Genomic DNA, 15,260 nt, shown 5'->3' on the forward strand with positions numbered 1-15,260 from the left:
GCTAATATCGTGCTTGAAATATTTAGCTACATTCTTCAGCTCAACAATTTACAATCCCTAAATACTTTCCTTTGTTTATAAAGAAAAGGAAAAAAAGGAAATTTCACAAGAAACAGAAAGGATTTTCATGTCAAGAACTGCCATCATTGTTTCATGTAACGCACTTTCCGGTTGCAAGCTATTAAACCATACTGATAACTGATCTAAACAATTATGAGGGGAAAAAATACCAGTAAAAAAGCCTGAAAAAATATCAAGATACAGAAAAAAATCAAGAAGAAACCAACGCTACTACATACTTATCTGTCAAAAGTAACCAGTAATTCAAGAGAATTCTAACATATCTGTATTTGGATACTTAGAGTGCTTATAGCACTTTCTGGGGAAGGGGGGAGGGGGAGAATAAGGGGGAAAAAAAAAAAGAAAAAGGACAAGGTAGTGGGGTAAAAACCCACCAAAACAAACAACCCTTGGGATCATCCCATAATTGACTAAGTTTTATGTATCAACTTTTTAACAGCAAAATCTAAAAAAAATTATTCTTTTTTTGTAAAATTATTTTTGTGAACATTTGTGAATACACACATTTGAAAGTCACAAAATAACAGAACACAACATTTGCAAAAAGATTATGTAAAGCTATCAGATGTTAAAATCAAATTAAGAATGAAAATAATCTGAGATTTTCCTTTTAACTCTAACAATTGTTATAGCTGAAAGAGGAAAATAATTACTAGTATTTTTTTTTTAATGCAGACTTTTCAGAGTAGAAACATCTCCTAAAAAACATTAAATCTTACTGACAAAGCAGAACTGATGTATTTTTACTTAAGGATAATGTAAGGTGGGAAGATCACACGAAAGAAAAGGAATTATTTGTAAGTAAAACAATCAAGATAGTAAAAATTCAGAGATGAGGATATTTTTCTCCCCTTGTATACATATAAAAAAACCCCTCCTTAATTTAACTGTAACGGGGTAAAAACACTTCTAAAACATCTCTGAAAAATTAATGGTTTATTTGTTACTGCTGCAGGAATTCTTAAAACTCATTCTAACATGCATCACCAAACAATAATAATTCTACATCTTCTCTTGTGGCCAGTGTGACTTCCATGTTAAGCCACAAATAAACAAAAAAGCCCATCAGATTTCATCTGTAGTAAGAAGTGGAATGTACATTTGTAAACGCTGTTCATTAAATATTATTTGCAGTACTGCAGTGCTCGGGCTCAAGTCAGGGACTGGCATTCCATTTTGCTTAGTGCTCTACAAAAATTAAATAAAAGACAGAATCCTTGTTTTACTGTCAAAACAAGAACATTTTGATTCTGTGGGCTGTATGTTAAACAACATCAGGAAAAGTTACAAGTTGCCAAAAGAACAGGGAAGTTCAGTATATTCAGGATAGTGTTCCTCTACTTTCAGACTCTTAAGTTGTTAGAATTTCTCTATTCCTTCGTTTATAGTTTTAGTGATGTCATACGCAAGTACACTTTCTTTTATGTAAACATCAAGGGAAATTAAAATGTTAATCACATTATTCATGTAGCCCTTTGTTGTGAGAACTACCTACGAAAGATATTACATATTTTACATCGCTAAGAAAAGACTCAAGTCATTTTATGTTTTAAATCTTTATTAAATGGTAAATATGATTTCATTGCTGTTTCAATTATTTGCAGTGTGGATTTAAAATAAATCTGAAACACAGAGTGGTTATTGTTATGAAAACTGGGAAAAGGGAAACACCCGTACATTTTTAAATATATAAAGTAAGCGTAGCCACAGATAAAGTGATCAGATCTAGTATGTGCTATTTTACTTCCTCAAAAAAAAAATCTATACTACAGGATACATTTTACACTAACAGTTGCAGACCACATTGCAGACTATGATTTTAATGATTTTTTTTTTTTTTTTTTGGTTAGGACATTTGATAATTCTATGTCAAAATGCATAACAACTGGGCATTTGCTATATAAATCTCATTTCTATCACTTTTTGTAACAGGACTTCATGGAAATATGTGACATTTTAGCCCCCCCCCTCTAACCTTTCACAGTTATGTTTTTGCAATAAAGCAGAAGGGTGGCTGCAGCAAGCTTTCTCACTGTGCCAGGCACAAAGCTCAAGCAGTAGGCTCGTACACAGAGCTTGCGGGCCTTGGAAACACAAGTATAAAAACGCTCAACTCAGCCTCCCCTCAGTTGCACAGAAATACAGTTTAAATTGAATTCTGTTAAAAGTTACATAGTTGAGAGCTTCAAGGTCTTTACACACAAAATATTCTTTGTCTAGTTCCTGTATCATTTAAAACATACTTTTGGCTTTGCTTCACAACTTACAGTAGCTAATAATTGGGGCAAAATAAGTATTAAAAAATGACAGCTTCCCCGTTTACATTGATCCCTCCTGAATTCATTCTTATTGTCCACAATCATGTTCTTTCTCATAAGGCCCCGAGTCGACCTGAAAAAGCGTAGAGGCATTGCAAACCATAAAGACGAGTAATTACGCTCCTTTAAACTCCTTCCTCATCGGATACGGATTTTTAAAAAGGTGGTTACCAGCGGACGTTTGCTTTGCTTTTTATTTTCTTTTCCTTTTAGACCGAAAGCATTAAATAAACAGTTACAGAACAAATCAGAACGCTTATTCGGCATCGCCACGCTACCGAACACTAAACAAATGAGCGATTTAATCGCTAATCAGGCTCCGTACAACGTTGCAGCCTTTCAGGAACCTTCGGTACGTTATTGATCCGCTAGTGAATTACCTTCGGTTCAGCCATAGGTTGCGGGCATCACCATCCCTCGCTGGTCCTCGCGTTGACAACACTCCTCCTCTTGCCATCGCTCCCAGAAGCCAGGAGATTCGTCAGTCCTGCGCGTCTGTTTTGGCCGGCGGCGAGAACAATGAATAAAATCGTTATTAGCCGTTCGGGTTCCCTGTTTAATCTTTTTAATAAAGTTCTCCAACCGAGCACCCCGCGAGCCCTTCACCCCCCGCCCCGTGGCAGGCCCCCAGCCCCGAGCAGAGCCGCTTTAGGCGGCCCTGCCAAACCACGAAGAAAAGCGCGTTTCTGGTTGTTGGGGTTTTTTTTTGGTGGTTTTTTTTTTTTTTTTTGGGGGGGGGGGGGGGGGAGAGGGGAGAGACGGTTGTTGGGGTCCCCCCCCCCCCCCCCAAACCCTTGGGGCCCGCGGTTGCGAGAGAAGGAACCAACAAGGCGTGACAGCGGCACTTACGCGCAGATGCCAAAGCCGCAACGCCCCGAGGCTCTGAGGGAGCCCGCGGCCGCCGGAGGGGCCTGGCGGCGGGGGGGGGGGGGGGGGGGGGGGAGAGGTGGTGGCGTGGGGGGGGAGGAAAGGAGGAGGGCCGTGCTCTCCTCAGACCGCCTCCCCCAGCGGGGCCGCGCTCCCCGGGGGCATTTTGGCTCCGCTCGCTTCCCCATTTCTGCGACACTGAAACTCGGTAACTTCCAGCCTCCCCACCGCCCCCCCTCCCCTCCTCGCCTGCCTTCCTTCCTTCCCTCCCTCCCTCCTCCCCCCCCCCCCCATAGCCGCAGCCCCTCCTCCCCGTGCGTCGTATCCCTCCGCCGCTCCGGCCGCCCGCACCTCGCAGAGAAAGCGCCTTTCAGCCGCCCGCCCGCCCGCCCGCCGCCTTCCCGCTCACCCCGCCTTCTGCCGCTCCGACATCTTCTGCCTCAGCCCGCCCGCTAATAAACACGTAGCGCTCACCCTCGCCCCCTTCTCCCCTCAGCCGGGCAGCGCCGGGGGCCGCGGCGGCGGCGGGAGAGAGGGGCAGGAGGACGCAGCTCCCGCCCTTTTCCCCGCCTGGCCGCTCCCCGCCGCCGGGGACTGAGGGGGCTCGGGGTGGTGGTGGGGGGGAGGGGCGGCGCGAGGGGCCGTGAGGGCTGAGGAGGGGGGCGCGGAGGAGAAGGAGGAGGGGACTCTTTCTCCGGGCGGAGGGATCGCGGCCGCTCGCGTTGGCTGGCTGGCGGCGGCAGCGGCGGCGGCGTTGGCGGCGGGTCGCCGTGAGTTGTTGTTTCCTCCCTCCGGCCGTGGGTTGAATGGTGGAGCCGAGACTCTTCCTGGTGAACGCACAGTGACAGCTACCGGGCGGGCGGGCGGGCGGGCGCGTTTCGCTGGGCCCCGACGCTGCCGCGGGAGCGCGGCCCGAGCCGCCCCCCCCCCCCCCCTTCTCCTTCCCCCTCCTTCCCCCCCCCCCCCTCCCCGGTTTTTCGCCTCGCCATGTCCGGGGACGGCGGCGGCGGCGGCAGGCACACGGCGGAGCTGCGAGCGGGTGAGTGCCGGGGGAGCCGCCGTGCGCGGCGGCGGGAAGCGAGCGGGAACCGGGGAGGAAGGGGAGGCGGGGGGGGGGGGTGAAGAAAGGGAAGCCCGCGGGGAAGGGGCGAGCGCCCGCCCTCACCGCCTCTCCTCTCCCCTCAGAGCTCTACTTCCTCATCGCTCGCTTTTTGGAGGACGGACCCTGCCAGCAAGCGGCTCAGGTAGGGGACGGATGGATGGATGGCGCCGCCGGGCCTGGCGGGGAGGGGGCGGCCGGGCCGGGCGGCGCGCTCGCAGCCTCATCCCCTTTCTCCCATTAAAAACCAAAACCCCAAAAAAGCCCCAAATCGGCGCCCCCCCCCCTTTACTTATGCCCCCCTCCCCCTTTTGTTGTCGCCGCAGGTCCTGATCCGAGAAGTGGCGGAGAAAGAGGTAAGCGGCGCCGCGCACCCGGCGCTCGCCCCGCCTGCGGCCTCCCTCCCCCTTCCCTCGCTCTCTCCCGCTCCCCCCGCCCCATCCCGGGCGCCGCCGGGGGCTCGGCAGGGGGGGGAGCCGCTCACCGGGGTGCCCTCCCTTCCCTCCCTCAGCTGCTGCCCAAGCGCACGGACTGGACCGGCAAGGAGCATCCCCGCAGCTACCAGAACCTGGTAAGGAGAGCGGCTGGAGCCGGCCGCCGTGCAAAGTTTTTTTTTTTTTTTGTGTGTGTGTGTGGTTTTTTTTTTTTGGTTCGCCTCACTCTCTCCCTGAGCAGCCCAATAAAAAAATTGAATTTCCCGCAAAAAAAAAAAAAAAAAAAGATACAACTTAAAAAAAAAAAAAGAAGAATAACTTTGAAAATTTTTTTTTTTTACGAACAACCTCGGTCGTCTCCTCCTGCCTCTGGGCTCTGAGGGGAGACTGAGGGGTTGTTTGTGGTTGGGGGGGCGGGTGGGGGGGGGGCTGCCTGGTCGGGGTAAATAACAACAAGCGCCCTAATGCGAGAGCCCCGGCCCTGGCCGGGCTGGCAAGGGAGCTACGTCATCGACGTGGTGCGGGCAGGCGGGAGCGGCGCGGGGCGGGGCCAGCGCGCGCGCGCGCGCGGGCGGGCGGGCGGGCGGCTGCCGGGGCCGGCCGGCAGGGGGCGCGCTCCGCCGCGCCGCCCGCGCGCACACAATGGCTCCGAGCTGCGCCGCGTCCGCAACCCCGCCGGCTCCTTCCGCCCCCCCCCCCACCCCGGGCTGGCGGGGCGCGGGGCGCTGTGCTGAACCGCTTTATTTTTTTGTTTTTTTTTATTCCCCCCCCCCCCCCCCGCTGTTCGGTTAACTTGGATGGGGAATCTGGGCTCGGGAGTGGGTTGGTTTGAGGCGGCCATCCCGGTTCGGTCTGTGCCCCTGTAGGCCGGTGAGGTGCGTTTTGTGGTTTTACGGTTTTTATATGCAATATATATGGTCTGTAGGCATAGCTGGACTTGCCAGGATCGCAACACAAATTCCATTTAAGTGGTTTTTCGTTTTGCCCCTTTTTTTTTCTTTTTTTTTTTTTTAGTTACCAGTGCACACTTTTCATCTGAGGTGTCGATCACTGATTTTTTTTTAAAAAAAAAAAAAGTATTACTTGAAGTGGTGAAGTGGTGATATTCTTTACTTGCAGAGAGGGGCCTGGATATTTGTTTTTTTAATATGTTGTGAACTGCAGAAGCGGGGAAAACAGCAATTAAGATGTCTGAATTGTGTCTGTTAGCAACTTGTTGCTAGCACTGTTTTCATTACAGGTGCACTGTTGTATAATTTTAGCCTCTGGATTTCTGAATAGGATTTCAGAGGAACTCAGAGCCCTGCTTGTAGTGCTCATCAAAATGAGATCTCCCTTCAGGCTTTCTGGTTGGTTTTAGTAGTTCTGAACTCCAGTACTTCTGAGGCTTAGACATGTGGAGAACTTTTGAGCTCACACAAAAGGAGATGGAACAGTTTCTGTTTGTAACGCGTCTGATAAAAACTGTTGGCATATACATTATTTTAGTTATAATAGAAATGTTACAGTATGAATCATAGGCATTTATTGTAGTTGGAACAAATTTACTTACGGCATTTGTTTTTTTTCTGGAGCAAGAGGTAGACTGGCCCACGCATTTTAATGCATGTGGTATAAAACAATTGATAACAGTTGACTTGTTGAAAACATATTCATGCATACCGATACTTGTCCCATTACCTGAAATCAAAGTTCATAAATTCAACTGGGAATTTCAAAGTGTTGATAATTTCACCTGATATATTATGTTTTATTTATTAATTTATAAGATCGTAAGGCCCTGTTATCCATTTCAAACAATGGTCATAAGTTGCTTAGTAAAACTTATCACGAGTCTTAATCTTTTATCCTGTAAATTATAAAGAATTGGAGGTGCAGTCTTGATGTGAAATGGATTTGGCTTTTTTCTATGTAGTCAGAAAATAAAAGGATGCTGAGAAGGTGAGGAAAAAGACATGTTAAAGGTTGAAGTAAGGAGGCTTGATGAGAAATAAGTTCATTCAGACCCTTCTTTTCAAGAAACATCTTTTGTTTGTTGGAATGCAGGTAAATACTAATTTAGTCAGAGTAGATACGTATAGACATAAGATGCACTACCTCAGAATTTGGATTTGATCATGGGTGCGTATATTTGGAGATGTGATGCTGACTAGGTTCTTTCTCTTTTCCTAGTCTTCATTTTTAACAGTTTTTTTAGCCTTCCTGATAAACATTAATGTGCTGTTTTCCACCATGTCCTTACCTAGATACTGAGAGCCGGGGGAAAAGAAATTGGTTACTTTGTTCTTGATGCTTCTCTCCATCCTCACTGTCTGCTCTCGCTTCAGTTGTCAAAGATGTGTGAACTTTGCATTACTTGACATTTTAGGCTTGTGGAAGCTGGCACGAAGTGTATTTGCAGCGTGACAGTTGCATTTCGTACAAAAGAAGTGTTTCTTTATAATGTCTTGTTTCATTAAACAAAAACGTGTTTATATCAAACCAAAGAATCTCTAGCTTTTAAGACAGAGGCTGATGATGAGCTAACCTTCTGTTTCTTTTTTTTTTTTTTTTAATTTAAAAAAAATTTCCAGCTTTAAGATGCTGACTCTTCACTGTGCAGACAGCATGTTTTGCCATGTTTTGATAACACTTCTCAGACTTGAATGCCTTGAGCTTTCGCTAAACTTTGTGGAAGGGGCTGAAGGGAGAAAAGCTAAGAAATAAAAATACCAGTAAATGTAGTGTTAGATGTCTGCCTTTCACTCTGGAAGGAAATAAGGGCTCTGGGTAACAGGGGATGGAGATGAATCCCAGGCTTCTGTTTTGTTGCTTGCAAAATCGTGCCTTTTTACTACATGTCTGTTTAGGTAGATATCTTTTCACAAGATGATGATGTTTTTGGTTTTGTCTTCGTCATGAAAACATTTATTTAGGATTTCTTATTAGAGTTAACTTTATGTTACTAAACTGAAATTCACAGGCTTAGGTGTTTTATTTCTGTAGCTTAATTTGTGCAAGTAACATTAAATCCGATGTAATTTTTGTGTTGTAAATTGCTTTCATTTATCTGTTTGGTCAGTCAGAGTAAATGTTTCATTTTCTTACAAGCTTAACACCATGCTGTGCATGCTTGTAATGCTATAGGAAAATACATGAGTTCAGGAATGCCATTATGCTACATTTTGTGTTCTTAAGTGATTTTTTTCTTGAACTCAAATATGTTTATATTTTTCTACAGTCTCTATTTGTGGTATAAACCACTTGGATCTTGCTTTGAGAGCGTAGTCTCTTATTTCAGAGTGTCAATCTCCTTTTTTTTATAATTAGTATTAAGATTTTAATTTGTACTATAAGCAGAGACTTTCAGAGAATCAAGTGCCTGGTAGGCTACTTTCAACCTAGGTCTACCAAGGATGGTGGGACTCTTCTGTAACAGAACTCAGGATGTTTTGTATTCTAAGCATTAGTTGTAATTCTAAGCGTTAGTGTGAAAACTTAATAATTGTAAGCCAACTATTTTTTCTTGGCTTGAAAGACTGAGGATTTCTCATGATGGGGGACAGAGAAACTGAGGAGTTTTGAGACCTAACGGCTCACTTCATCAGAGCAAGGCATCCTTGTGAATTGTTTATGGATTTTGGTTAAAGATGTTGTTGAAGTGTTGTGTAGTTAAGCTTTAAAACACATTTGTTAGGGCCTTGACACGTGAACAAGGTATGGTGCATCCTTTGGCTCCAGGGTAATTGTTTTTTCATGCTGCAGTTTCAGTATGGGTGTAGCTGCTCTGATGGTACGATGTGGGTGAAAGCTGTGCATTTCTGCTGCATTCTTTGTGTAGCCATGAGTGCTCATGCACACGTGCGGTTAGTCGGATAAGGGAGCTGAACTGTCTGAAAAATCAACAGTATGAAAATAATTTTCTGACGGTTCAGCTCTCCTTTTGGGTGCAGGAATGTGGGTCCTACCTACCACCATGAGGGGAGGTGATAGGAGTGTGCGTTGAGGGCTTGGGGAATATGTTGAGGTTGCTCCTTTTAGGACCAAAGTCGATTTCAGCTGAATGAAGCTGATGTTAAGATTCACTGCAACAATTTAGAGCTACCATAGAGGGTGGTGTTTTTTTTATTTTTTTTTTTATTTTTTATTTTTTTTTTGGTGTGTGGTATTTGGCTTTTTTTAAAGGTCTTCTAGGGTACAAGCATCGTAGTGTATATGATGAGAACCACTGTGTTAGCTTCCTTCTTCTTATCCAAAATATTAATGTAACTAGCATTTTCTCTGAATTTGAATTTTATTCACGTTGGTGGTGGCTGAGGAGGGAGAAGGCAGGGAATTCACATCCAATAGGAAGATGGTGCAATGAGTTTAGTAGGCAGTATGCCTTGCTATTCTCAGGAGCTGTTTATTACTGTTTTGCTAACATTTGTCCCTCTTCCCCTGCTGATGGTTATTAAATGTAATTTAAAGTGAAAATGACAAAACGCTATTTTCAGGCCATTCTACTGTTTGTTCTTTTTGGTATTCAAAGGTATGTGAAGTTACAAAGAGTATCTGTAGGACTGGGACACTAACTGTATTTCATTGTTAGTATAATACCTAACATAGTGAAGTCTTAGGCAGCGTTTTGATTACTGTTTAATAAGTCTGTTTCTTAATAAGTAACCGGATAAGTTAAAGTGATTTGTTTCTTCAGGAAATCTTGTGCTGTAAAGGTATTCAAAGAAATAGGAAACAGAAATAAAACTTGCATTGAATCAGAGAACTACATCATCATCTAGTTTTTGTTATTAACAGTACTTGGGGGAGGTCTATACAGTGTTTTGGAAGGTGGTCTGAAAGACTTGGCACTGGAGGTAAGAGAACTTGTGAAATTATGGTGATCATTAGCAGTGTTTTTGAGCTCATTATCAGTGCTTCTGTTGGACATAGATCAATTTCAATGATTTCTTTTTAGAACTAAAAGACGGGCATTTCTGTTCAACAGATTATTCCCATAGCTGAGAATTTAGGTAATGTTAGAGCTTCTCTGTTTAAACTCTATTTCGGTGAGGAGGAACTCTGATTCACTGTCTGAAGTACCGCACGTTTGTTTGTTCCACAGACAAATCAAGAGAATTGGTTAAGTCAACTGTGCTAGTTCTGTCAAACTGAGACCAAGAAACACTGATGAGAGATGGGCTAAAGAGGAATATTAAGTTTTCGAGGTATACTTTTTATGTTAAAAAAAACCCACAACAAAACAAGGAACCCACAAAACATTATGAATGGGTTTGATAGGCACACAGAAATAGGTAATCTAACAGTGATGTAGTTGAATGTCTTAGTCCATATAGCTTAAAATGCTATTACTGTTCATATCTTCTCACGTGGCAAGTAGCAAGCTTGCAGCAGTCTGTTTATAGTAAGGTTTGAGTTTATCTGCTCTGGCCTCGCACCTATTAAGTAGTTAAACTAGTATGTTCTTGGGATGGCTGGTTTCATATAGGTCTATTTCATTAGAGAAGTAGTAATCTCACATTAAAATAATAGGCATTCCTATAGGAAATAGTGGATGAGTATCTATGTACTTTTAGCTCAAGCATAATTAGGAAGTACACAAGAAATAAATATGCCTCAGGGAAAATGCTTAATTCTCCAGTTCCCCCCCTCCTTGTTCTTCGTTGCCACATGCCCCATCCCGCATCTCTGTCCCAAAAGAGATAAAAGAATAATTCAGAGAAAAGTAATCGCATTTCATTGCAGTTCCTAATTTTAAAGTGATAAGGCATTGGCTGGTGGTACAAGATACTTAATTAGATTGATGTTCTGGTATAGTACAATTACTGTAACTGAGTTTGGAGCTTGTTTTGAGTAATACGTTACATAGCTTAATAGTTAAAGCTAGGATAGGTGCTGGTATTAATAAGACTGAGCTCTTTTATCTTGAAGTATAGGTAGCTGACTGACTTAGATTTTGTTGCTAAATGTCCTTGTGTGGAAATGTGTTTTTCTGAAACATATTTACAGTCAGACTGGTAGTTAAACATGTTAACTGTTAGCATGAGGGGGAAGAAAAAAAAAAAAAAAAAACCAACAAACAGCAATACTTTGGAGAACAGTTTGGTATGCATAGTGTTTAGAGCAGAATCCAGAATAGGGTCATATTTTACTTGATGTCTAAAACACTGGCAGAGAATAACTGCATTATGAATTACAAATTTAACTAAAGAGTCTAGGTCAAATCATGATTCAGTTGATGCATTCGCTGTGATTCTGATGCTGAATTATTCTGCAGAGTCATGCAGAATGAAAATATAAGCACTTAGGTCTGTTTCAAAGGTAATAAAGATTTAAGTGTTAGTCCAAATAGCTGTGTAGCTGCATTTTGCGTATTTCTGTGCTGTTTGTTTGGAGTAAGTAAAATTGGGGGTAGTAGGTAAAAGGTAAAGTTGAGGGTAATGTTGCTTCTTATTTTCTAGAAAATGCTATTTGTGCTTAGGATGTGAAAAATTTGTACTTGCTAACAGAGTTCTGATTTTTATTACAGTAATGTTTAAGAAATGTTATTAACTTGTCTTAAGTGAAAAGTCTATTTGAACAAAAAGAGAGTTCATTATTACACCTACAAAAGCATATCTTCTGTACATTTCTGTTGGAAGAAAAGAGCAGAATTAGATGTTGCAGAAAGCCTAATAGGAGGAAAGAAACCAGCTAGAATTTCAGCTAGGTGGGACTGGCAGAGGAGAAAAATCTGCTGTTTATATGTTGTTTGACATCAAAGTTTTGGCATCAAATTTTAAATTTCCTGTTTGTACAGTCCAGTTTTCACTTTTCATTTAGAGCTGTATGAATTTTAAGTAGGTGTACATCTGTTATTTTTTTTCTTTTACTTTCTCCTCTTGGAGTCAGAGATTGATATAAAGACAAATTTCAATCATTCTGTTGAGTTGTCATGAGCTTCTCTGTTTCAGACAAAGATTGTAAAGTGTCCTTTTAAAAAATAATTTTATTTCTTCTTTTATCACTTAAATCTGATTTGATCATTTTGTTCGTCTGTTTTAGGAGGAGGACACAGTGTGGTGGGTGTATTTTATGTTGGTTCTAGATTCTTTTTACAGTTTGCCTACCAGGAGACAGTTCTCACACTGACTATACCTTAAAACAATCTGAATAATTTTAGCTCTCAAACTACTCTTTGTTATTGAATGTATTAAACTTCCTACCTTGTCCTTTCTTGAGTTATTGCTACCGCTTTATGGTTTTCTTTCTGCATATTTTTTTTTAATTCCCAAAAGGGAGGGATCAGGAGTGAGGTGAATTTCTGTTACACACTTTTTTTATCATTTGACTTTTAGTATAGTGCTAATAGTCACACGTACAAATTGTCACTGGACCAGGCTTCCTAGAGAGGTGGTTGATGGGCCGAGCCTGTCGTTAAGAGGCATTTGGTCAATGCCCTTAATACCATGCTTTAACTTTTGATCAGCCCTGAAGGGGTCAGGCAGTTGGACTAAATAATCATTTTAAGTCCATTTCAACTGGAACAATTCTGTTAACACTGTAAATGGAGAAGAAAGCACTTCACCTGGAGAAAACTTACGTAACAGCCTGTTTATAATAAATAATTTAATTTCCACCATTTGCTTCTTAATAGAAAGAGAAAAAGGGAAAGAAGTCCAAATAAAACCTATAATGAAATAAGAGGATGTTTCTCTAGCAGATTTTACAGTGAAATTAGGCTTACTTTTTTATTTTAAAAAGTTTCTCGTGTATGTTTTAGTCTTACATGAGAGCCAAATGTTGGCTGTGTATGGTTCATGAAATAGTTTTATAAACTTTCTGGAACTGTCAAGTGTTTAGATGGCCAGTGTCGCTTACTTTTTTTTTAAGTGTACGGCTTGCTCAGTGTTATTGAATCAGTTTGTTAATGAGCTGGTTACAAACACTGATTAGTAGTGAACAGTGATTATTCAGACAAATACTGTGCAAAAGCATCACAAAACTACTGTGTAACTTGGCATAAATAGCTGTTTTCACACCAATGGACTTAAAGGAAGAGAGACAATAGTGAGGGTATAAGGTATGTATTAAGAGAAGGTCTTTAATAGGTGTGATCAAGAATAATACAAGTAGATCCCCTTTTCCAAAACATTTGCTTTAAAAGCCACACGAGGAATTGAGCCTACCTAGTTTCTGCTAAAATAAAAAAGTGAACACATGGCTTATGACAGATCATGAGAAGTATGACTCAAGATGTCAGCTAGCTGTAGTTTTGGAATGTGTCAAAGCCGTTTTGCTTCATTTACTTTAGATTTTGCGCATTTGTGAGGATGTGTAAAACTGAAGGGTCTTGAGCAGGATAAAATGACAACTATATTGCATTTGTTTAAACCAAAAAAATATCAGTAAATATTAATCTTTGAGAGACAAATTCAGATTCTATAGATGGGAAGTCTGGTTTTAGATAACAAATACTGTGCTTTGTATAATTCTAAGTTTTTGTGCTCCTTTTGATAGGAGCAGAGGAGAACAGAAGCTAAGGAAATGGATCAGGGCTGTTGATGGAGGATACATAGTTTTGTCATTTCTTACGGCTACTCTGCTATTTTAGGGCTCTCAAGCATGTATTTTGCCTGTGATTCCTCCTTTACGTAGAAAAAAGCAAATTTTATTTGCATATTACTGATAAGAAAAATGAATTCAAATACCAAGTTCTGAATTTAGTGGATTATTTTTTGCCACTCTTCTAACATGATGCTGGTCTGATATTGTACAGATTAGTTAATTTAAAATTACTAAATTCAGTCAACTGTAATTTTATTTTAAAAAACATATAATTTCTACTATTTTTTAAAGAGAAGTCTTTTTCTTTTTTTAACTTGTGTGAATTTTGTAAATCATTTAACTTTCAGGCAGTCAAAATAAGACAGTGTACAAGACCTTCTACAAATGTAATATAATTCACAGAAGGAAAGCCCCGCTTTCCTGGAAACAGTGAAACATTTCCCGCCAATGGGAAGTAGTGAATGAATTACTTGTTTTGCTTTGCTTGCTATACAGCTTTTGCTTTACCTATTAGCGTTTTCACTCTTTTACCCTTCTGATTCTCTCCCCCATCCCACTGTGGGGGATGAGCAGACAGCTGGGTGGGGCTGAGCTGCTGTCTGGGGTTAAATTGTGACAGGAGCAAAAGAGGAAACTTTGCCTCCCTCACTAGAAGGTTGTGTTGTTTCTATTGGGAATTACTGGTGTAAGCATGGCTTTTCCAGAGACTCAGTTTCAGACATCAGCACTCTTTATGTTAACAAACTGCTAGAATACATGAAGTGATTACAGTGTGTCAGATACGAGCGCATTTGATGAAGAATGAGGTACATTCCTGTTAATTGGGTATAAAACAGAAACATCATTCTGCCAGTCACAGCCTTCTCTAGTTGCAGAATAACAAAACATCAGAAGCTTTTACTGCAGTATTTTTTTTTTCCTTCTGCAAATTAAAACTCTGACGATATATTTCAGGCTCTGTGAAGGAGAAAACTACTATAGGTCAAATCCTGTACAAGTACTGAAGAAAACTGAGTTTTTATCCTCCCTCTTAATTTCATATTTTAAATTTTGTTATAGTCGAAATTGACAATAGCTTATCCATTTCAAAAATGCTGTTTCTTAACCAAAAGCTTTAAGTTAGTAGGATTTTACTGTTGTCACATACATTTTGAAGCTTTTTTTCCTTGTTATATAAGATGGTCTTCTGATCTAGAATTACAGTAGTTCAAAAGAATGAACTGCTTTTGTCTGGGCAGTCATTAATACGGGTTCAACATTGTTATAATCAAGTGGTGAGAAGATCTGTTGCTGATAATAGGAACTTATTATGGTACTGTGCAGTTGAAAATTGTGAGCAGTTAACAAAAACTGGTCATGTTTATAGCCTAGTAGAGGACCATGTATACCAGTTTTTAAAGTTGAATTACTTAAGCCAGTATTTTTGTTTAAAAACTTTCGATGTTTTAAAAAATAATTGTTGTGGACCTTTGACAAGGTTTTGTAACTTAGGTAGTTGACGCAGAATGTTAATGCATTGTCTTCTACAAAGCTATGTGAATCTTCCAAAAATTCCGAAAATGTTGCTGTCCTTATAGTGTTTTGGCTTGTTTTTATCTCATGGTACCTTAAATTGACCAGACCACTATTTCAATATAATATTGAGTATATACTTTACATGATTTTTTTTACTGTGATTACAAAGGAGCTTTATTAATCTATGACCAACTGTGCCTTAAAGTCAGAAAGTAGTAAATACCAACAGTTCTCTGTACGAAGTGGCATGTGCTGAATAGAAGACTTAATTAGGACCAGCTGGAATGAATTATTGTACTTAAAGGTCATTATTTGTTTTTATCCATAATATACTATAATTTTCTTATGAATTTGTATAACAATCTGGGAAAAAAAAAAGATTAAACCAGTAATTCTTCAAAAATATTATGTTCTTTATCA

General features: G+C 41.2%; 1 protein-coding gene and 1 long non-coding RNA gene across 5 annotated transcripts in view; one reads left to right on the top strand and one right to left on the bottom strand.

Annotated features, from left to right (window-relative positions):
* Window positions 1-2,778: 2,778 nt before the first annotated feature.
* Window positions 2,779-3,765, bottom strand: LOC116964132. Of its 2 annotated transcripts, none has more exons than XR_004408579.2 (2): window positions 3,676-3,765; window positions 2,779-2,894 (listed from the first exon to the last, which is right to left on the bottom strand). It is a non-coding gene; the product is annotated as an uncharacterized LOC116964132 (long non-coding RNA). The 2 variants fall into 2 exon arrangements; XR_004408578.2 differs by lacking the exon at window positions 3,676-3,765 and adding an exon at window positions 3,249-3,661.
* Window positions 3,766-4,215: 450 nt separating this feature from the next.
* LOC104367456 (pleckstrin homology domain interacting protein) overlaps window positions 4,216-15,260 on the top strand; it is a 120,408-nt gene continuing 109,363 nt past the window's right edge. For all 3 annotated transcript variants that reach the window (XM_042802882.1, XM_042802883.1, XM_042802884.1), the window contains exons 1-4: window positions 4,216-4,305; window positions 4,452-4,510; window positions 4,692-4,721; window positions 4,877-4,936. In XM_042802882.1, the coding sequence (XP_042658816.1) occupies window positions 4,254-4,305; window positions 4,452-4,510; window positions 4,692-4,721; window positions 4,877-4,936 (201 nt within the window). In that variant the 5' untranslated portion in view covers window positions 4,216-4,253. The remainder of the gene's footprint in view (window positions 4,306-4,451; window positions 4,511-4,691; window positions 4,722-4,876; window positions 4,937-15,260) is intronic.

Source organism: Tyto alba, unplaced genomic scaffold, assembly GCF_018691265.1.
Source record: "Tyto alba isolate M040663 unplaced genomic scaffold, T.alba_DEE_v4.0 Super-Scaffold_40, whole genome shotgun sequence".
In the NCBI taxonomy this organism is placed as follows: Eukaryota; Metazoa; Chordata; class Aves; order Strigiformes; family Tytonidae; genus Tyto; species Tyto alba.